The sequence below is a fragment of the Akebia trifoliata genome, chromosome 3 (assembly GCF_017979445.1).
Source record: "Akebia trifoliata isolate Shusen 1 chromosome 3, ASM1797944v1, whole genome shotgun sequence".
Classification (NCBI taxonomy): Eukaryota; Viridiplantae; Streptophyta; class Magnoliopsida; order Ranunculales; family Lardizabalaceae; genus Akebia; species Akebia trifoliata.
This window is the reverse complement of record NC_141377.1, coordinates 35667506-35691825: the sequence shown is the minus strand read 5'-3', so window position 1 is coordinate 35691825 and position 24320 is coordinate 35667506. Positions and strand designations below refer to the sequence as shown.

At 34.1% G+C, this 24320-nt stretch overlaps 2 protein-coding genes across 2 annotated transcripts; both read left to right on the top strand.

Moving 5' to 3' along the window:
- The first annotated feature begins 4068 nt into the window (after nt 1-4068).
- On the top strand, nt 4069-8871 carry LOC147406619 (Pectin lyase-like superfamily protein). Its single transcript, XM_086434752.1, has 5 exons — nt 4069-4752; nt 5482-5602; nt 7292-7466; nt 7704-7774; nt 7854-8871. Exons 1-5 carry the CDS (start codon nt 4315-4317, stop codon nt 8510-8512), a joined length of 1464 nt encoding a protein of 487 aa, XP_086290878.1. The 5' UTR covers nt 4069-4314; the 3' UTR covers nt 8513-8871.
- Nucleotides 8872-14384: 5513 nt separating this feature from the next.
- LOC147406618 (basic blue protein-like) lies at nt 14385-23979 on the top strand. Its single transcript, XM_086434750.1, has 3 exons — nt 14385-14537; nt 14642-23547; nt 23646-23979. Exons 2-3 carry the CDS (start codon nt 23364-23366, stop codon nt 23843-23845), a joined length of 384 nt encoding a protein of 127 aa, XP_086290876.1. The 5' UTR covers nt 14385-14537; nt 14642-23363; the 3' UTR covers nt 23846-23979.
- Nucleotides 23980-24320: the final 341 nt, after the last annotated feature.

Genomic DNA, 24320 nt, shown 5'->3' with positions numbered 1-24320 from the left:
ATAATTTTGTTTAATGAACGCAAAATAGAAATATCTAAACAAAACCAAATATAAATTAACCTTAAAATTTATATTGGAAATTAAAGAAGAGTGGTTTAAGCTGATAAAAGGCCAAATCCAACGGCTGAGTTTTCTCCAATTGCATCTAATTCTCATCATGAATTTAAACATCCAACGATCGATAAGAATTCCCCACAATCACATAAAATAAGTCGAAGAGGAGAAGAGGGGTTTTTTTTTTTTTTTTTTTTTTTTTTTTAACAATCAAAAGGTTTGGGTTTCAAATGAACAACACAATTCTTAAAAATAAAATTAATAAATAAAAAGAAAAATCAAATAATTTAGAAACTCCACTTATGGATTTTCCACTCTGAGTTGACACCATCGTCTCCTCCAAGAGCTCATCCACAGCACAAACAACATTCACGCCGCCCTCACCAACGGCACTGCCGCCAGAAACTTCTAGCAAGTTCTCCATGGATTTCTTCTCCAATCATTAGGGTTTCTAATGTAATTTTATTCTGATCGGTTCGGTTTTGGATTTGATTAAACATCCAATCGAATCGGATTTGGTTAAAGTTTTTGTTGAACCGATCGGATCAGATATGGATCATACAGTAAAAACTTCGTATTTGGATCGGATTTGCTTTGATCCGGTACCAAACCTATCCATTGCCAGCAATTCAGAACACGACAAAAATTCGATTAGTGATAAATTCGAGTTGTATTCAATTTTAAATTGCAAATATCTAATCTAAAATTCAGTCAAAATTTTGATAAATGAAAAATGTACGGCATAGGCATAGGCTTCATACATGTATTATCTGTTTCATTTTAAAAATTCGAAAACAAAAAATTCAACCATACGATAATGACGGTGATGATGAAATTGATGTTAATGGTGATGGTAAAAATGATGGTGACTATAACAAGGACAGCAAGGCTATTGTTCCATTGATTTTCAAAAGAAGACTGAAGTCAAGGGATAAATCATCAATTTGAAAAATTAATATGTAATCTCAAACAAATGTAGAGGGTCATGTCATTATTTTTAAAAGATAAAAAGGGCATTTTTCACGTGAAAATGTAGATTCCTCCAAATTTTAAAGCATGACCACTTCAAAGTCAACTTGTGTTATATGCCACAACTTATAAGTTTACATTTTGCAACATATAACAAATTATGATAGTATTTTTTTTCCCATTAAGTTTTATAAAATTCATAAAAAACGCATTTTATTCTTTTCAAACTTAAAATCCTTGAATTATTCAAAATAGTTCAATAATCCAAAGAATAATACTTTTCAAATATATCCAATATTTGATTTTATTATTAATTTTTCTTTATCAAATCAATTTCAGAGAAGAATAATGTCAATGATTCTTGACCTGATCAGTTGTTTTTATTTGAGTTGATCCACTTTAAAATATTAGTTTTTTTTTAAGGATTTTTTATGTCAAAAAAGTATTAAAAAAAAATTCTAAATCCTTAAAATAGCATAACCCATCTTTAGAAAATTCATCATTTTTTTTTTTTATAATCTCAACTATCTAAAGATTTCAATTCCACGCATTTATATGAGAAAAAGGCACCCCAGTTATTCATTAGGGCCATCCGTGTGCAAAGGACACCCCCATATTATTGGATTTGTGATTAGGGCAACCTAGAAGATGAAAGCAACCCAATATTTTTTTGAAAATGCCAACATGTTTCTAAATGTACAAGACTTTTTTGTTCTATGTCGACATAAAAATGTCATCATTTTTTATATATGTCGATTTCTAGATGTTGACATTGATGTTTTCGTGGGTGCTCTAATAATTATAAAACTTACATTAAATTCATCATTTTTCAATTATTCGGGTTGCCCTTATCAATTCTTGGAGTGCCTTTATAATTTCCCTATTTATATTTGTTTTTTATTCTTTCTTTCTTCTTCTTTTTTTCTTCAAAGATGGAGGCTTTCTTTGTTTGAAATACTTGTCTGATCCCTTGTTAGCAATTCGGAATACAGCAAAATTTTGATTCATGAAAAATTCGAATTCTATTCGATTTTGAATTGCAAAAATCCACTCTAAAATTCAGCCAAAATTTTGATAAATGGAAAACATACAACATGTGCTTTATACATGTATCATCTGTTTCATTTTAAAAATTCAAAAACCAAAAATTCAGCCATATGACAGTGATATTAATAGTAATAGTGCTAAGAAAATTGGTGGTGTTAATGGTGATGTTAATAATGATGGTGGCGATAATGAGGACATTGAGGTTATTGTTCATATATTTTTAAAAGAAGACCAAGGTCAAGGAACAAATCATCAATTTGAAAAATTAAGATTTAATCTCAAATAAATGTAAAGGGACATTTGTCACCTAAAAAGATGGATTACTCCAAATTTTTGAAGCATGGCTGCTTCAAAGTCAACTTGTGTTACACGTTACAACTTACAAGTTTATACTTTGCAACATACAACAAGTTATAGTAACTTTTTTTTTTCCACCGAGTTTTATAAAAATTCGTAAAGAAACATGTTTTATTCTTTTTTAACTTAAAATCTGTGAATTAGTTAGAGAAATGATGGTTGGAGATGCAAGCATGATGGGAGAAAATGATGACTTTTTGATATGGTTATGGTATCAAAGGTTGGGCCACATAAGTGGAGAAGGCACGGTCTGATAGATAAAGATTAGAACCAAGGAGAATTTAGTGGATATGCTAATGAAGACGATTCAAGTAGAAAAGTTGAAAAAAAACTCGATTTTTCTAGGTTTCAAGCTAATGTAAATTTGGTTGTTTGGCAATGGTAGGCAGGTGATTTTCTATCAAGGTAGAGATTGTTGGGTTTGGTGATATAGAATCACCATTCTTTTATTTCTTAAGGTTAATGGGTTTTGTCCAAGTGTATTTTGGGTAATGTCATTTCATTAGTTTATGAGAAACAAAAGAGATTCCTAGATGATAGTTGTTGTCTATAAAAATGATTTATCTTAAAAGGGGTTCTCTCTTTGCTAGAGAGTGTGAGGAAGCATCGAGTCTCTATGTATGTTTTATTTCTTCTTTTATAAAACCTAGAAGCTTAAGGTACTTGAGAGTGATCTATAAATTGTTGTTGCGAGTTTGTGGTAATGGGAGTAGGATCGATTACTACAGTTGGAGGTAGATATTTTGTGGGTTTCACCAGAGAATTGAAGGTAAATATAAACCTCTATACTTGTAATTTCTTCATTGAGTAGTGAATTTCTACTTGTCGATTTGCCTGTAGATGTAGTTCCATTGTGAGTGAATCACGTATATCTTGTATTGTAATTGCGTTCATTTCTCTATTTTCTTTATTCTTATTTGCATTTATTTTGTAGCACATTCTTGATATATTGTTATTGGAATTAATTATTTTGATGTTAGAAGGAATTAATTTCAATAATCGAATTTCCGTATGTAGCTTGATATCTGTCACAACATGTTAAATGTAAAAATATTATTCACAAAATAAGTAACATATATATTTTTCCCCTTTTAAAAAATGACATGGTAATATTTTTGTTTTTTGAAAATTAAAATGTAGAAGATGTTATAAATTATATATTCATAAATAAAAATATTATTCTTGTTTGAAATTACGATTCTACAAGTTTTAAATATAATAATATAAAAGTTTAGAATTATATTATAATTCACGTACAACGCAAGTCCACTTTAATGTTACTGCAAAGGTTAGTAATTTTTCTAAATTCAAACTACACTCTCATATGTTTCGGATGTATTTGTAATTCACATTTATAAGAATCTTTAAAAATATCTTCTCATCTCAATCCTACGTTTAATAAAATTCTCTAAAATAAATAGAGCCGGCGTGTACGTGGCATGCTTTAGATGGAGTTTGAAACACGTAGGACTCCTAACCAAGTTGTGCATATTCTCCAATAAAAACGTGCCACATAGACGCAACTCAATTTAATATCAAACGAGTGACACCGCCAATGTCCAACGTGGTTGACTCTAGAGATTCAAAAAAGAATCCGTGAAGGGCGGAGAAAACTTCCTTCCTTGCTTGCGCGCTTAGCTCTACGACCAAAGACAAAAAGTAGTAAGTTTTTTCACGGATCACACCGAACAAGACGCATCGAGCTTTCTCAAACCGCACGTCTTTCTATCTCTTTTGTCTATTTTCCAAATTCTCTTAACCTACACCGCCCTAGCCACGCGTATCACGCACAAACGCGTAAATTATCACTCCTCCCCAAACAAAACCGATACCGATACCACATATGTTGCTGTTAAACTATCTTCTTTTCTTCTTCGTTTTGTATGGATGGATGTTGAGAAACCCTTTTTTGCTATAATTTGGGGTGGTTTTACAAGACCTTCATGGGCGGTTTTCTTGATATTTCTAACAGTTATAACGGTTTCTTTGCTTCAGATATCTACAAAACCGGTTTTTCCGATATGGGTAGTTTCGGGTACAGAGAAAATTGGTTTTTCGAAGGACCCACGAAGTTGTTCTGGGTTTTTTCAGCAGGGATCAGAGAGGAAGGTTGTGATGTCAATAAAAGATTTTGGAGGGGTAGGTGATGGAAATACGTCGAATACAGAAGCGTTTCGGAGGGCGATTGAGCATCTGAAACGTTTCGGAGATATAGGAGGATCTCAGCTTAATATTCCACAAGGAAGATGGGTTACTGGTAGTTTCAATCTTACCAGTAATTTTACTCTCTTTCTGGAACATGGTGCCGTTGTTTTGGGTTCTCAGGTAAGAAAAAGGGGAAAAAAAAAAAAACTTTTTTTTCTTGATTTTTTTTTTCTTTTGTTCTTCGTGGATATTTTATTATTGGGTTCAATTTTATTATTTATTTTAATAGAATTTTGATTAGGTTGAGAGATTATGATTTGTTTTAATCATTTTTTTTTTATATGTGGTGTTGGATTGGCAATTTGATAATCCATGTGGGCTTAAAGACCCTTAGTAAGATTTCAAATCTTACTAAGCTAGTCGTGCTAGTCTGATTCATAAAGTAAAGGTTTGCTGGCTACGAACTTGATAAAGTAGGGAAGTTTAATTTCTCTCTTTAAAGGAAAATATGAGTCATGCTGGGGTGACACAGGATTTACTGTGATCTCACAATTCTGACTTGGACATGCGTACATAACCGTAGATGGTTTTTACTCGTATCGTGAGGAAATACATCTATGGTTATGTGCACATCCCACGTCAGACTTGTGAGAATAGCAGTAAATGCCCTGTGTCATTCCAGCATTTTCCTTAAATTATTCTCCCCCAGGGCCTATTAAATACCAAAGGTCCCATTTGCCATAATTGGGCTCCCAGTTTGGGCCCCCATACTCCATCAAAAGTGTTCATCATATTTCTTGTTTGTGATATTTTAGTATTTCAAATTAATTAAAAAAAATGATTATTTAATTTAATTAATAATTAATTTTTAAATTTTAAATTATTGTGGTGGTGGGGGTGGTGAAACAGAATCCTAAAGAGTGGCCTGTGATAGATGCATTGCCATCATATGGAAGAGGGAGGGAGAGATTGGGTGGAAGACACATAAGCCTTATTCATGGAGATGCTCTCTCTGATGTTATCATTACTGGTACCTCTTGCTATAATTGTGCTGTCTTTAATTTCTTCTTCATTTTATTTTGAACTTTTACCATAAAAATTCCATAGGTTTATGACAATGGCAAAATATAGCTTTTTTTTTTTTGTTGACAGAGATTCCCCCACCTTACAATTTCTTTAGTGATTCCTAGAAAAATAATTTTTTTTTAATTGTAACTTCCTCCCCCATTGAAATAAAAAGAGATATCTTCATGCCTTCTACCAAAACCCATCAAATGGCAATTGGAGCTCACCAGATTTACTAAAGAAATTGTGGGTGGGCATTTTTGTCCAAAATATGAGTTACTATAGTAAATGACCCTATTTTGAGTATTAAAAAAGAGATGTGTTGGAGTAACATGGGGACATTTTTGACGTGGATGTGTGTCAGAACATAGATGTTTTTCATCGACATGCGAGTGAGATCTCGATGACAGCATCTAAGGTTCTGACACACATCCACATCAGAAATGTCCCCCACGATGTACATTAAAAAAAAAACCTCTCTTATCCAACAATTTGGAAGAGGCTATGTCTTTAGATTAAAGGCAAAGAAGGTTTTCCCATGTAGAATTGATCATCTCTTGATCTCCAAATCTACGTTTTATTGTTCTTTATGCTAATTAAACTGGAGCTTGTTGAGCATACTCTTATTGAGGGACTAGAGTTTGCTACTAGTGCAATACACTTTTCAGCCTCTGTATGTTGGGGGAATTTTGTTTTGGTATCCCTTGTTACCTAGCTCATAATGAATCCATGTGACATAAACATGGAATTATGAATTTTTGAACCATTTATTGAGGTCCAATTAAACAAAAAAAACATGAGCACTTTCTTTAGATTGGAATATGTTTTCATACAAAAAAATTCTTCTTTTATTATGTATTTTAGTGGCTTATAATTAAGTCCTCATCCTCTTCTTTAGGGAGAGGGATTTCAAATCAAGTCCTTCCAGCAAATTAATTCCATGTGTCCCAATAATTGATGGCATCATTTTTACCACATTGCGAGTAGACCATCATTTTGGTGTTATTTGTGTCTAGATGAATGGGGAATTCTTTATAATAAAATTAACATATAATGCATTTCCATTAGTAACTATATGTTTGTACCTCACATACTAAATGGCTTAGTCACCGAGTTGGGATTCAGGAATGAGTCGGCAAGGGAAAATTTTGAAAAAGTTGGTGAAATCGGAAAAAGCTCTGAAGGAAATTGGGCTAGGCTTAAGTTTGTGTAATTGTTCATACTTGGTGTTGTTATCATATAGATATATTCCTTGCCATCCACAGCAAGTAATCACAACTCCACAACATATTCAAGGTTTATATCATTCAAAATATAAAAATTTTCAATGTCATCCTCACTATCTAATGCTTCATCAATAAAATAGCCACCATCACCTTCTCTGACTAGTGTTTCAATTTCATCTTTCATTTTAATTCAATTTAATCATAAAGTTTTTTATTTAATCAAGAAGTTCGTATAAGTCATGATTTCTTGAAAAAAAATTGTGATTAAATCGTTGAAGGAAAAAACTCATTATTTAATCACGACTAGTTCAACAAGACGGAGAATTTAGCTTGTATGCTAAATGGTAGTAACTGATATTTGCTCCAATAGATGTTAGACCCAATATGATCTGTTTTCTGTTTATCAAAATTTGTTTTGGTTGTTATAGGAGATAATGGAACCATTGATGGTCAAGGGAGAATGTGGTGGAACCTATGGTGGAACAGAACACTGGAGCACACAAGGGGGCATCTCCTTGAATTAATGAATTCTCACAACATTCTCATTTCCAATCTCACCTTCCTCAACTCTCCCTTTTGGACCATTCATCCTGTTTACTGCAGGTTTTTTCCCCTACCCCATTTTTTAGTATGTTTATACCCTAATTTGGTGTTTGATTAAATTTAATTGGTGTATTATTATGAAAGAAAGGTTGGTATAGCAATATAATCTCCCTATTTTTTCTTTGTCTTAGCCTCCATTTACCCCCTAAAAAGAGAATCTATTGCTGTTCTTAATGTTTGATATAATTTCTTCTACTTTTTAAAGGACTAATATGGAATCCATTCATTTATTTTCAGTAATGTTGTGATCAAAGGAATGACAATTTTAGCTCCTCTTAATTCTCCTAACACAGATGGAATAGATCCAGGTATGAAATTATCAAAGACATGGAACTTCTTATCTCTATATTCCTTGAAAACTACTAATCTCTTATTAATATTTCACAGATTCCAGCACAAATGTCTGTATTGAAGACTGCTACATCGAGAGCGGGGATGATCTTGTAGCAATTAAAAGTGGGTGGGATCAATATGGAATAAAAATGGCCCGTCCAAGCTCAAACATTGTAGTGAGGAATGTGTCTGGTACAACTCCTACATGCTCTGGGGTTGGAATTGGTAGTGAGATGTCTGGAGGGATATCAAATGTGGTTGTGGAGGATTTACTAATTCGAGATTCTGCGTCCGGGGTGCGCTTGAAGACTGATAACGGGCGAGGCGGATACATAACCAACATCACCATAAGTAACATAACCATGGAAAGGGTGAAGATACCCATAAGATTCAGTAGAGGTTCTAATGATCATCCTGATGAGGGATGGGATCCCAAGGCCCTTCCCATTGTGAAAGGCATTTACATAAGTAATGTGGTCAGTGTGGACACAAGAAAGGCACCAATCCTTGAGGGTATCAAGGACGCCCCCTTCAAGGGGATTTGTATGAACAATGTTACTCTATTGGGATTATCTTCATCGGCAAAGTGGCAATGTGAATTCATCTCAGGTGTCGGTACGAATGTATCTCCAATGCCCTGCCCACATCTTCAGACCAATGGCTCTTCATCATGGTGTAAGAACTCTCTAGCTTCCATCGGCCTTATGTTGTGATAAATGTCTTGCATTTTATCACTAGGGATGTGTTGTACATTAGGAAAGTATTGCACACATGCCCAGGGGCAGTTTGATATTTTGGGATTCAGATTCATTTGATATAACTCCCTTTTTGGGGAAAGGGAGAGCCCAATCAGATGGGAAACCAGAGAGGCCTAGTATAGTGGACGTAGGCACACAGCCGATCCATGTAAATATGGTTTTCTTTTCTGGGTTGGGGCTTGATGTTCACATATTAACAGATATAGAGACTTGATTTTAACCATGGAGATCCTCTTGAATCGATTTTCGGTAATGACCCTTGTTATACTTCACATGAACCCACTTCGAATTCAAAGTTTGCTTCGACTGCGTCAGATATATTGTATTGGATTGGATCATTACATGTCAATTTATGTTTTGTTGGCATGGGCAGAAGACTCGACAAGCTTGCTAATGAGCCTGGGAAGCAATATTGGCATGCTTGTGAGTCAATGTTCGTTGGGCCTTTGCTGGGAATATATTTTTTTTCTTACTCCTTTTTCTATGGATGTAACAACTGGGGTTTTCTAAAATCCCACCATTTTTATAAAGTAAAAAAAAAAAAAAACTATTGTTATATGTACACAATAATATCTATTAGAGTTACTAAGGAGATGTTCATTTTTTTATTCTTCAATCTTGTTTACTTAGTTTCATAAAACATAATTCTGTTGTTTTATCTTGTTTTATCCTTATGCACACTTTCTTCTTTAAAACGAAATGAAAGATCACATTGTCTATGGTTAAGATCATGCTTTTAAGAACCAGTTTTTGAGGTCAGTATCTGATTTTCGGTCAACAACATTTGAAAAAAATTAACTGTTATTTATTTTATGATGCTTAGGATCAGAAGAATTTCGTTTCATATCATCCAAAAACCTTTAAAATCTTAAAAGCTATTTGGATATAATAGCAGATCTCTAGGCCAATAATATTGACCTCTTAGACCTTAGACACGATGTGGATCTTATCATCGATAATTGTTTGTTCGGTGGTCAACTTAGCCTTTGGCATAGAGTTCCACCAGCAATAGTCTTCCGTGGATTGTCATCTTGTCCTCTACCTCAGACAATCTCTCTAGTAGTGCTAAACTCTTGTTAATGTTCACCCTAGTATCTCATCATCACAAAACGTTGTTAACAACCCCTCGTCTTTGTCTATACATATGAATGTCTTAAGAAAGTGTGATATCGGTCTAACTCTCAAACTATGGACCTTAGGATGGTAGCATGGACCCAGAATCTAAATTTGGTCTCCATCCATAGCTGTAAAGCAGTTGTAATCTACTTCGGCTCTGACCACAATCGAGGTCGGGCTTTGGGCTTTGGACTTTATTTCTAGACTTTAGTGATCCCGAATATGTCTTTGATCTTTTCCAATTAATGATTGTTAATTGATGTGAAAATAATATTTCGCCCTATCCAGATTGAGAGCACGTCAGCTCTTAGCCTTGTGTGAATGTGATTGGGCTTGAAACCCCCTTTTTTTCCCCTTCTTTTTTTATTTTTTACTTTTATTTATATTTATGTGATAAGATCCTTGGATCCTAAATTGCCAATTTTCTTCAGGAAAATCGTTCCTCAATTCACACGTGCATTCACACGTGCATTAAAAAACTTAAGATTTATGCATGATGTATATTTTATATAAGTATTTTTTAAAAATTAAATAGATAATCTATTTCATACAATATTTTAACATTTAATATATTCTAAGGATTTTTTTGAAATTTAAAATATTAATTAAGGTAATTTTGTACATTAGATAGTTAAAAAAGAACCAATGGTCAAGGCGTTATTTCAAAGTGAGAGAGGTCTTGAGTTCAAGCCCCCTCATCCCTACTTACCTCCACAGGAATTTATCCTTGCTTACCCGGTATATGTGGTTTGTGAGGTTATTTTATGTACCCGGGAAATTTGGACAAGATATGGTGTTGTAAGAGGCCAATTGCCTTGCTTTTGCTACTCGGGTCTACGAATCTGGAACCCTTGTCATAAAAAAAATCATAGTAAATTTTTTTTATAGATATTTTATTTAATAAATAATCTAATTTATATTATATTTTATCATTCAATATTTGATAATAGTGTTTTTGTCATTTAAAATATTAACTAAGGTAATTTTGTATTTAAATCAATATTCATAGTCACAAATTAAAATAAATTTCTATATATATATATATATATATATATATATATGGGTCCCGTTCAACACCCTACGTTTTACCCTACACTTAACCCTACGTGTTTTGTCCTACATGGGTTATAAGTTTTTGAATAGGCTGATTTTTGGTGAGGATGATCTCTATGGTGAGGAGATCATCCTCACCAAAAATCAGCCCATTCCAAAACTTCTAACCTCATCAAAAATGGTTTACAAAAATTGGACGGTGCACGGTTTTTCAACTTGTAAACATGAGACTAGAAATTTTGGAATGAGCTGATTTTTGGTGAGGAAGATCTTCTAACCATAGAGATCATCCTCACCAAAAAACAGCCCATTTCAAAACTTCTAACCCATGTAGGACAAAACATGTTGGGCAAATTGTTGGATAAATGGTTGGGTGCTTAACATTTCCATATATATATGTTTCATAATTTTTTTATCTTTTATGTTTGATCCTTTTTTTCTTTCATTTTTTATGTTTTTTTCCGAAGTTTTCCCTTGTCGTTTTAAACCCTACTTCAACTTTGTAACTATGGACATAGAGATAGATACAAAAAGAGTCGTGCTGGAGTGATCTCAAGGTGGAATCTCATATCACACTTTTTTGATGTGAAAGTGTATGGGAACTGTAGACACCCCAATTTGATCGGGCCCCTACTCGAAAAAGAGTCCAAAACATGTTTTTATCCACAAAAAAAAAAAAATCATCAACGGGACTAAGGACTCAAATCTTCAAAATTCAATTTTATTGTTCAAATCAAAGGTCCTAAGACTCTTAATAGACATATGAACCCACAACAAGGCATATCTAATTTCTAACTTTTTTCTGAACCGATTCTCACTCTAACATCAAATCTAGAATCAAGTCCTAAGCCCATTACCAAGTCCATCCATCTAGAATCCACCACTTCCAAACCCCAAACCTTCTTCAAATCCTATCCTAAATCAATTCCTAACCTAACCCAATTCAATTCCAAGGTACGCCCATCCAATCAATTTCCAACCTAACCCTAATCTAATCCAATACCAACCTAACTTAAACCATAACCAAATCCTAAGTCCAACATGCAAAAACTTATTCTAATTCAAACCCCTACTCAAGCCCATACTCATATCCATAACCTTAACCAATCAAAGTCCATATAACATATGATCATCAAGATAGGCATTTGTCACCATCACAATCTACTTCTCAAAATCATTTTACCTAACCTTAGCATCACACTCAAAAGCTAATCAACCCACGCCACATGTTATCATCCAACATCATCAAATCTTCATTACAATTCATCCTCACACCCATTATTCTTAATCAACTCACCTAACCTATTCATCACATATAATTGGACATATATCACCATCCAACTCAGCCTCTCAAAACCTAACCATCTAATCCCTTACACAAACCATTATTTTAATCAAATACCCATACTCCTTAACTTAACCCTCACTCAACATAAGTATTAGTTGCTTAACCAACCCATTTAAATCTTATTCATGGATATAGGTAAAAAAAACAACTCACTTAACCCCTTTCTCAAAATTACCCTTCCTAAACTCCAAAATTCAAAACCTCATACCTTAAACCTATGTCATTTCCTTTCAACTTTTACATTTGCCTCTTCCTACCCCCTAAAAGTCATCTAAAAAACCTATAAAACCCCCCTATTCTTCACAAAACTCCCAATGCTTGAACCTTCTCTTTCAAATCTCTAAACTCTAAAAAAATTCTCAACCACTCAATTTCTCTAAAATTTCTCTCAAATTCTTACTCAACATTTTAAAATCACCTCTCTCACAATCTTAATCCCTACATTATAATACTCCCTACTTTCACTCTTAAAGTTCAAATTTCAAGGTTAAGAACTCTCATTTTGAAGATCAAGAAGAAATCTTTAAGAAAAATAAGTCAAGAACAAGGTAGGACAAGGACAAAAAGAGAAATATATTAATCCCCTTTTTTATCCCTTCCATTTTCCCTCTTCTACTTTCCCACACTCTCTTTAATTTTTGTTTAGAAAGGCATAAGATGTAATGTCAACCCTTCCCTACCTCTGATAGATCAGGCTTCGACTCGGTCGAAACTATAGGGATTGGAGTCATTTTCAAAATAAAACTTCGTCATCTTTAATCTCTACTCACAAGTTGCACATATCACAAAAACTAATTTTGAGACTAAGGTATTTTGACCATTCTTTCATAAGAATGGACTCATAACCATCAAAGCTTAAAGTTTTTTAAAATTCTTTGACCTTAAAGTAAAGTCATATTGAGATTCTTTCTCTCAATGAGGTGATTCTCATGACTTAGACCAAAATTAATGTCCCTTTCGTTTGAGGGGTACAAATCGTATTTTTCAACTTTTTTTTTTCTTCTAAAATGACTATGTATTTTAAGGTTACCACATTTTGGTGAGGAGAGAGGGGTGCTTAGCACCTTCCCCGATCTCTAATAGAACCCTTACCTAACTTTTAGGTAGATCAATGCTCGAATCCGTACGAGAGTCACTATAATGCTCAAAATGTCAATTTTTCAAAAAATATTTTCCAAGTGACCATTCACACCATTTTTTTAAAAAAGAATGGTGACGACTCCATATCCCCATAGTGGTGATCTTCAGATTCAAAAATTATGTAGCTACATGAACCATATATGTTTTTCATGAAGATTCGATGAAAAACATCTATGGTTCCCATATATTTTCACATCAAGAAATGCAATATGAGGTTCCAACTTCAGGTTATTTCAACATTATTACAAAAAATATATATATAAATTTAGAGTCATGCTAGGGTGACACAAATAGGGATACAAGGGTGACACAATGACATGGTGACATTGTTTCAAAACTCATTGATGAGACAGACGAACGATCTTTTTTTAGTTGGCTAAATCTCGCGAAACGAACAAGATGTCTCGGACGAGACGAGATATCGAAAATCTCATCCGAGATAATCGAGACCAATGAGTTTTACCACTTTTCATGATTGAAACCTTATCATTTTCACCCACAAATCGAATTTTGCTCATCTTCTCAATTAAGTGAACCAAAGAACAAAGGGTTTGGGTCCAAATGGGATGAAAAACTTCATCTTCTTCATTAGATTTTTTTAAATGGTTAAAAACCATTGTCTCAATGTCGAAACGAGACGACTCAACGAGACTAAACATATTATCCGAATCAACTTGATATTAGGCATGGATGAAACGAGATGCGAAATCGAGTTTTAAAACCGTGCACACGCACACATGACCGTAGATGCTTTTCTGTGAGATACGAGTAAAAAACATATACAGTTATGAGTGAGCCACCATGTCATTTGTGCGACCAGTGTCTCCGTTTGTATCATTCTAGCATTAGTGATAAATTTATTTTAATCATAGTTTCAAAACTCGTCTGAGATCGAGACGTATTGTCCGAATTGTATCGGTATCAAGCATGGACGAGACGGATGGACAAGCCAAATTTTCAAACGAGATTTAAAATCCTATGTTTATTTTTTCCATTTTTGAACTAGACGTCTCAAACGTATCGGAAAACTTAGCTGAAATGACTCAATTTTTGACATGGACGAGATGATGATTTTAACCGATTTGAAAATGTTTGTCTCGTTCGAGACGAGATGAGTCGGAGAGTGCCCGACTTTGTGGGGGAGTGTGGTGGGTGTCGTTAAGAGAGAGGAAACCGGGTTTAGAAACCATGTGCGTGATTCTAATCTAGGGTTCGAAAACCATACATCTCTTTTCTAGGAGTAATGTATGCATATTTTTCTTGATAAGCTCCACCCAAACGGCATGGCTCCCATTCACTGTCATACAGAGAGATGTCATCTCGGTTGGTCATTTTTCTTCTCTCTTTCAATCACAAACACATACATACATACACATAGCCAAAGCAGTCCAACTGACTATTTTAAGGTATTGATTTGTGGCTTGCAGTGCTTCACAGCTGTGGGTAAGGGTAAAACTGTCTGCGACTCGGATGATATTTGGTGATGTCGGGTTCAAGCTTTGATCGATTCTTCATCTCGATTTCTCTGATAATATTTCTTATTTTATTTTAATTGTGTTTTCCATCTAAACTCGACTCGACTCGATTTGATTTGATAGTTTACAAATCAAGTTGGTAATGGTAGCTGCAATATCTATCAGACTATAGGGGAAAGGGGGAGTGTCAATTTTTGAATTAGGCAGTATTTTCTGAACTTTGAATTTTGAACTAGGGAGTATTTGAGCTTAGATTTCTCAAGCCTGCTCATGACTCTTAGATTGTTAGATGTTTACATCTCATCTCAAGGTGCCACACATGTACATCCTTCATTTAGCACAGTTTATTGTACACACTATGATGATGGACTAAAACAAGTTTAGCTGAAAGAGATCTAGCAACTTCCTTATTCATGATATAAACATTGATAATGGTTTAGGATTACCTTCAGGAAAAAAAAAATAAAAAAAGACACTCATCACGAAAATGAGACATCAATGATGTAGACGTTGATGGGTTTTTTCTCTCTCTAAAAGAATGAGTGGTATCATTGTATGGATGAAACCAAATAGTGCTTCAAAAGATGAAAATGTGGTGGAATTTACCTTAATGAGAAAAGCAAAGTGTTTCTCCCAAAGGCATGTAAGATTCATGGAATGAAATGTGAATTCAATGGTTTTGGGAGTTCAAGTACTTGACTTGTGATCCCAAAATGGGCAGTTGTGGGAATAGAATATGATTATATCCCTATTGTACATATGTTAACTTAAAATAAAAGATGATTGATATTGTCAAAGATCCTAAGATGAGTTGTGAGACATGCATGAAAAGGATTTGTCATTGAGCTTGATAGATCTTAGAAAGTCGTCAACAGATAGGTTAGAAGATTAAGTTTTTAAAATATAAAATACAAGTAATGACTCAATTAGTTCCAATATAAAACTAGCCTCAAATCATTATCCCAAGAATTACGTAGACAAAAGTTATTGAGGTCAATCAATGAGAATTTCAAATGAAAACGAATTTACTAAAGACAAAGTAAAAAAGTCTAAAAATAGTAGATTAAACATAGTTGAAAATTGAATTCTTGCTTGAGAATGACTGTAAATTGTTGTTTAACTTGATTGTCGTAGTGTCTTTGATAGATATCTCATCCACGAGAATTTAAGTCCACAAAAAGAACATTAAAATTCAAGCAACTCATGGCATTGATATCAAGGTGTGCACATTCCACAATTAAAGAAGCACGAGTCTTGAAAGGTCTACCTATGTATCAATTGAATCTTGGGTTTTCTCATGATAAAGCATTGCAAAAATATTCATCGATAAGGTCTACTGATGATTCAATTGAATCTTGGGTTTTCACATGATAAGGTATGGCATCAAATTCGTCAATCGGCTTTCCTCTCCTTGCAGGTTCTTAACTCGGGGTAGTTCTTGAGCTTTGGTTTACAATATGTTTTTTTTTTGGGATGCACTTTGGTCCTTCATTTTTCATCCATTGGTAAAGTCGAGTATTTTCTTGGATCAACTCTTGAAGATGGTCTATATGTTCTCATTGTTGCTTTCTCAATATCTTCTTTTATCTAATTATTAAAAAAAAAAAAAAAAAAATCTTCCAATGATGATGAGATTCAAGTTTTGGTAAAGGATAATCTAAACTTGCAACAGCAACTTTCGAATAGCCTACGACCATGTTGCACCTTGATTGTGTAGTTGGCTTTTGCTTGTCCAAAACTTTGTATCTTTGTGGTTCCACAAACAAAGCCAAAGATTTAGGGGACTTTTGGGTATCTACATGCATCAAGATCCATTTCACAGGTAGTCTGTATGTCAGTCTCTTTTTTGTTACTTTGAAATTCTAGACAATGGGGTATTTGTTAAAGATACTCCGATGCTCAAGTTAGGTGACAATGTAATAGTCTTTCTTTAGCAAGAATTTTAATACTTAAGTATGTCTATTTTACTCTTGTTTATGGACTTTTTAGTCATTATCTTTTAGCGAATTTGCATTTTATTCAAGATTCACATTGAGTCACCCCTATCACATATATTTTCGTGTTTCTTGGGATCATGATTGAGACCCTTTGTTGGGTCTGACTTTAAGAGTTTATTGTTATTTTTAAAATATTTTTGGCAACTTAGTATGTTCCTTTGAACTTCTAACATATTCATCTAAATGACTTTTCTAGATTTTTTTTATCACTTTTATAATGGATTCATGTTGTGCACGCTTGTCCATCCATCTCATGATTTTTGGTAATATTAGTCATCTCTTATCTCGAGGTGACACGTGTATGATAGAGGATAAAATCTTATTTTTGTCTTTATAATTTAGAAATTGTATATTACGAAGGGAAGCATTGATTTTTTGTCAACAAGATTATTTGGGAACTTTGTCTTGTTAGAAATGGTGAAAAATCAAAATTCTTGATAGAAATGCATCCACTCATATTGACTCATTAGAAAGAATATGTAAAAATGGTCTTTGTAACCAAACACTATGTTTCCTTTTCCCTTGCGAGTACAATGAAGTATGTGGTGGACTGTTGTCCCCATGGATGCATATGATATTCTTAGTGTGATTGAGAATTTGCCTACGAAGCTATTCAGAGCACACACACACACACACACACACATATATATATATGTTCGAAATCAGAAATATATTTCTAATCTTTGAAACAAGCTTTTCCTAATAAGGGAAAAGAATTGAAGAAGCAGTGTGGAACGGGGTTCAATTAGCGCATAAATATATTTTGGATGCTTTTGCACATAGCAATGAGAGGAAACAAAAGAAAAAAAAAAGAGTTGAAAATGGCCTTTGAACAATATCTAATGGAATGGAGGTCTTCGTCAACTGGCCAAGATGTAAATGATCTAGAAGGTCCTAAAATTCTATCAGTTAAAGTTTAGGTGTTGTTTTAGCTAAGCTAGTTGTTCGTAATTAGTTGGTGAAGGTTGGTTTTAAACCTAGGTTGTGGTGTCAACACACTCTTTAACCAACTTAACAAGTTGGTGGTTGCATCTTTCAATTGCTTCTAAACCAATTATTGATCTTTCTCTCATTCTCTATCTGTCATTTTTCTATATGATATTTTAAGGAGATAACTCTAATTGTGTAGTATCCCTTCTACACTAAATAAATCTTGATGAAATCTCAAGGAGATGGCGGAGAGCACTCAAGCCTTATTTACCCATTGACAGTGCTTGAAGTGAAAGAAAAATTTATAGGTTGTAGTTGATGCCACAGGATTTGCATCTTATAGGATCTATCTTTAAGTCACAAAAATGAATATAAGAAGAAAGGGAGAGGGAAAGTGTTAATCCATCTTATGAGGTTTGCTACATAAATTGAAGACCACTTCCCTTGGCTCAAAAGAGTTCATCCATTAACCTTCTTCGTAGTACAAGCCTTTATGTATCAATTTTTTCTCCCTTCTCCAATCAGAAAATGGACCTTTAAATAGAACATTCATGTTATAGAAATAGTAATTACTCCCTTTAAACCAAGGGATGGACTCCTTTGCCAACTATATTCCTTCTAAATATTCTTTTGTTAGCATAGATTCCCTTGGCCTAATTATATTTCATACTAATCCCACTATTGTTAGATGATGTACTTGGATTTTGATATATCTGAAATCCCCAACTTTGAATTAGGGAGTATCTCGATTTCAATCTAGGCTGTACCTAGACTTTGAATAGTGAGTATTAGGAGATAGAATTTCTCAAGTCCTCTTATGGCTCTTAGGTGCTAAAATTCTCACATCTCAAAGTGACACATCTTAAGTTAGTGCAATTAATTTCACCCTCACTAATGACATAAACATTGATGACAATTTAAAGTTAAAAGAAAACAACATTCAGGATGATGTGACATCACTGACTTAACATTGATGATTTGCCAAAACTAGTGCCATCATTGTATGCATGAAACAACTATCTCTAGAGACAATATGGTAGCCATCAATGAAAAAAACGGGTGTCATTTCTAAAACCATAATGTTCGCTCAAAGGTAGGGAAAGTTCCTAGAGTGGCATGTGCATTGCATGATCTCAGAAGCTAAATAAGTTGACTTGTGAGGCCAAGAGAGTTAGTTTTATGGACATGTATCAATATGATTCTATCCCTTATCATACACATACTGTCTTGTGATAAGAGAAAATTGATATTGCTGAAGATCTCAATATGAATTTGGAGACATGCTCAGTATGGCTCCGTCATAGATGTTGGGATAGATCCTAGAGAGTAGTTAACAATTATGTTAGAAGATTAAGTTGTCAAAAATATATATATATATATATATTAAACACTCTCAGTCCATTTCAATATAGAAGATCTCGATCGTGATACCAAGAATCATGGAGATATATGAGATTATAATCAATTAATTAGAATTTCAAGTGAAAATGGAATTTGATTAAAAAATAAAGATAAAAAGGCAACAAAGAATTGTAGAATAAACGTAGTTAAGAATTGAATTCTTAGTAAGAAAGACAAATAGACCATTGCCTAACTTGAGCATCGAAGTTTCTTTGGCAGGTACCTCATCAATGAGGATTGGAGATTACAAAGAAGACTAAGATATAATAAACAAATTTCACTGTTATCAAGCTGCATGGTCTAAAAATGGGAACACACAAGTCATGGTAGGATATACCATGAATTGATCATATCTCGAGTTTTCTCGTGATAGGGAATGACAATATATTCGTCCCTATAGGTTTTTTGGGTACCTTCATACATCAATATCCATTCCACATATTGTTCATATCTCTATCTTCTTTTTGTCACTTCAAAATTATTGCCAATGAGTTGCATGCCAAAGACACTCCGACGCTCAAGTTAAGCATTTGTCCAGTAGTCCTTCTTTAATAGAAATTTTGATGTTCAACTGCGCTTGTATTCTTATTTATAAAGCTTTTTTATCTTTATCTTTTAGTATCATTCTCTCTTTTGGGGATTTTCATTCATTGATCCCAAGTACATCTATCTCCATGATTTTTGGGATTGTGAGTAATCCCCTTTGTTATTGGATTTGACTTTGAGAGTCTTTATCATAATTGTTTTGGGAAACTTCATACGTTGTTTCTATTCTTCTAGCATATTTATGGACTTATTCGGTTTTATCATGATTTTTGTGATGGATCTTAGTATATTTTTTAGTAATATCAATTATATTTCTCTCAAGATGGCCCATGCATGAAAGGAGATCTCATCATATTTTTCTTTCAATAATGTATTTTATGGGTTGTAGGAAAAAAAAGTGTCGATGTTCCATTGATGAGATCATTTAGAAACTGTCTTATTAGAAATGATGAAAAGTAGTATCTCTTGACAAAGCCACATCCACTCTCTTATCAACTTGTCAAGTTAAAATATGCAAGAATTGTGCTAGTGACCAAACGTTTTCTCCTTTTTGAGGACTCTGTGATAGTCACCTTTGTCAGCAATATCCCATTTTCTATTTTGATTTGCCAATCTCTCATTGGCCCGGAAAGGATTGCTTTTCCGTTGGGATATACAATGAAGAGAGCATATGGTGTGTTGTCGTCCCCATGGATGCATTTCATATGGTCCTTGGTAGTCCATAAGGAAGTTTGATCAAGAAGTTGCCCAGGAAGCTAGTCAGAGCACATTTACATTTATGTTCGGAAGAAAAATTATTTTGATACCTTTGTAATAGGTTTTTTCTAATGAGAGGTGGAAATTAGATATAATTAGTGCATAACAGTATTTTGGATGATTATAATAGTGAAAAGAGAATTGAAAGGGCCCTATGAGCGAGTCCAAATAGATTTAAAGTCTTTTTGAACTGGCCAAGAAGAAGATGTGGAAGGTTCAATCTCAATGCCAATCACACATGTAAACCTTTATCAATAAGCTGAAGGTGCCTGCTTGCTAGGTTGGTTAAAGTCTGAGTGTTGATACCATGACTCGGGTTCAAAACCTTCCTTCACCTACTAATTACTGACCACTGGTCTAGCTTGCTTAGCAATATATATACTAGTAAACTTGTCTATATGCATTTTATATGATTCTATCAAATTTTGATTGACTTCATGGAAACTGGTACAATTAATACTAGGCTGATCAATTTGAGGAAAGGATGGGAGACCAGGCAAACAAGTGTGTGTTAAGATATCTGTTCATATGGTTTTTCTAATGGAATAGTACAACTCTGCAACTTCATTGGAATTGAAGAACTCGTGTGTTTTGACACCCCATCTCTTCCTCTATCTATGTTATGTCACCAATATTTTCATTCATATGAGCAAGTTCAATAACCTGGTAAGGCATAGCCCCATAAAAGCAATTAGTATTCGTCCAAGAATCAATGAGTTCAGTCTTGAATGAATGAAAACAATTCCTGATTTTTTCCTAAGTCTAAGAGTGCTGCCACCAACTCTTGACAAAATGGATATTTATCAATCTCTGACCTAAGCTAGAATGATCTTGAGAACGAGTAGTTGGAAATGAGTATTCAACTTGGGAGGATGTATGAATTCAAAGAAAACAGAGTCATAGCTTTGTTCTTTTTTTTTTTTTTTTCTTTTTTTCTTCTCTTTCTTGGGTTGGTCATCTTAACCTTCCCTTTTGTTGTTGCTTGTATTTTTCTTGCTTTCCCTTTATCTATAAAAAAAAAAGGTGGAAGAAAATGAGTAGTTTTAAATCTCTAAAGTTGCAAAGAGATTTGGAGTTGTCATTCTTTCTCTCTTAAGAGAGAGATTTATAGACAAATCAAAGAGTAACTAGATTGTGATCCCATTCATTTCAGTGATCCAATGCACAAATGTTTTTACTGAGTTTCAAGCTTTATTTTGTAGGTATGGAATTAATGTTAAGAGGGTTGGTCATCTATCATGATACAATCTGACTCAGTTTTGTCAGTAACTGTGCCGAAAGGGGAAGGATTTCCTTACTGATCATTGAGTAACTCGGTTTACTCAACGACTTGCAACCTTGAACTGGGAGGCAGATTACTAGTGTTCATTGGGAAGGAAACCAGTGAGCTGATTCTTCTGCTTTCTCTGCAGTTTGTTCTAAAACTAATGCCCTTTTTGGTAGCGTAGGGTTCTCTCCAACTCGTTTGTGAAGATGCTTAATCGGAGATTTTTGAACGTTATTAATTTTTTGTTTCCGTTAATGTAAAGTCTTGGACGAGTGTTATGCCCGTGAAATGTTGTATCATATTTTATACAATTAATTGTAATAGGTGGTTCTTGATTTATAGAAGAGGCTGTGTCGCTTGAGTTACATATACAAGTAGGACATTCTAAAACCGAATTTAGTCCATAACTAAACTACTAAAGATCTATATATTTTCATGGAGGAACAATCCCTTTCTCACATGTATTCTTGAGTTGGTGATATTTTTTTTGTTTGAAGTGAATGATCTTTCAACCAGTGCCCAGACTCTAGAGGGGTGAGTGTAGAAGGGGATAAGTTGTAATTTTGAATGTGGAAGACATCATTGATGTTAAAGAAAACTCATAGTCAGGTTTTTTATTTTCAACCCAATAGGTAATGTGAATGAAGGAGACCAGTGGTTGAAGAAAATGAGTATACAATTAGTTTAATTCTTAGGGAAACGATTTATTTATTTGACTTTTTCAGGGGTAAAACACAGTTTCCATTATTTTGCACTTTGTCATTTATAGTTTATTCCAACACAGGCAAGGAATGTTAAAACATACTGATCCTTCGAAGATGTTAATGTCGATGGGACCTCATTGTATTTGAGAGAATTTATTTGTAGGGTGTGTTTTTGTTGTACACAGTTTATATGCATGCATGCCGAGAGTATTACATTGGCAACCCTTCATAGAGGCACACGTGAATATTAATTTGTTAGGTTTTTGTGTGTTTTTTCCGTTCATAGCTTGGATTCGTATGGGGAAAATAGGATCACCTAACTTTTGGGAGAATTAGGAAGGCAAATCATCCCTATTGGTGTTTTTTCCATTAATTACTAATATTAATTAGATGAGTGCTAATCTTGTGTTACACGCAGGTCAGTATCCTACACTTAATATCTGGGCACCACATGACATGCTCTTTGGGGTCCTCTGACCAATTGATGCTTAAGCTCACTCTTTGGCTAATCTACACACTAAAAACATCCTTGTTAGTGTCTTTACTTGCAGGGGATTTTTGGAATTTGCATACTTCAAGATTCATCTGTTTCATCTGTCATTTTGATACAATTAGGGAGTCATCCATTTCGATCATGTTTCATTTGTCATTTCGGATTCACAAGGTACTATTAATTATCTTGTATCTCAAGGTAATGTGCACGATGGGTGAGTGAAAATCTTATTATTATTATTATTCAGGATCTGATTTTGAAATAATTTCAAAATTCAAACAATCCTCCACTGGGACCAAATTTAATGAGCATTTTAATTGACAGTTTCAGCAGAGGAAAATTTTGCCAAGTGGACACAGCATACCTGAAAGTACAGCTCAATGACCTGTTTGGGTTGTTAGCATCTTTGTCATCTGTCACTTACGTGAGCTGGGATTGTCAGTAATGTCTTTCTATTGTTGTAACTTTGGTCTTCTAGTCCATTTAATTCATGCAAACACTCCTATAAAAACCCTAACCTCCTTAGTAAATATTTACCATCTTTTCTTCTTCCATTGTTAGTAGTGTTATTTGTAGTGAGATGGCTCAAGGAAGAGACACTGCAAGACTAGCTCTGGTTGCTGTAGTTGCATTTCTACTATGCCTCCTTCTTCGTTGCCACACGGTTCATGCGGCCAACTATACGGTTGGAGACTCAGCTGGTTGGACCTTTAATGTGGTTGATTGGCCCAAGGGAAAGCATTTCAAGGCCGGTGATGTACTCGGTAAATATCATGACTCATTTGTTTAAATTCAAGTAGTGAAATAGGATTCATGTTGTTGACCATAATCTTTGTTGATCAAAATTGTATTCATGTTGCAGTATTCATGTACAACCCGATGTTCCACAATGTGGTTGTAGTAAACAGTGAGGGTTACAACAGTTGCAAAACCCCAATTGGATCCCCAATGTATCACTCTGGAAATGAACAAATTGAACTAGTTAAGGGTAAGAACTACTTTATCTGCAATCATATCGGACATTGTGAAGCATTGATGAAGATTGCAGTTACTGCAAAATAACCCAAGATTATCTATTTTGTAAACAGAAGAGGCATGCTAGTAGTGCCAATTTATCAGTTAATGTGAGTTGTTGCAGTGAAGAGTCCTATGTGAGTAGAGTTGGTTGGTAGAATAAAAATGAAGGAGTTGATGAATGAGCCATGTTCCTATTATTCTTGTTGGTTTGTTTATTGTGTGATCATTTATTTAGATGGAAATATTTTATGTGGACCTATTTTCTACAGATTGGGATCGGATCCACTATCCCAAGAATGTTTAGTCCCCCTATTGGACTCGCACAAAAACTCAGTCTGATTGGTGATGTATAAATGTTGGATTAAAGAACATTTCTAGCTACTAGACTTGAGCAAGTTTTTATATAAAGAGATCTGATGGCAAGAAATCACCAATCAGCCTGATTTTTAGTTTGAGTCTGCAATAGGGAGATGAGCATTCATGAGTCAGTCTACCCACAGAAAGTATAAAGATGGTCATT

Bases quoted from the DNA above. Each gene is read 5' to 3' on its own strand.
- LOC147406619 (XM_086434752.1), top strand. From the start codon at position 4,315: ATGGATGTTGAGAAACCCTTTTTTGCTATAATTTGGGGTGGTTTTACA. The intron at 5,603-7,291 runs GTACCTCTTGCT...TGGTTGTTATAG, and splicing joins CTCTGATGTTATCATTACTG to GAGATAATGGAACCATTGAT. The intron at 7,775-7,853 runs GTATGAAATTAT...AATATTTCACAG, and splicing joins CACAGATGGAATAGATCCAG to ATTCCAGCACAAATGTCTGT.
- LOC147406618 (XM_086434750.1), top strand. From the start codon at position 23,364: ATGGCTCAAGGAAGAGACACTGCAAGACTAGCTCTGGTTGCTGTAGTT. The intron at 23,548-23,645 runs GTAAATATCATG...TTCATGTTGCAG, and splicing joins CAAGGCCGGTGATGTACTCG to TATTCATGTACAACCCGATG.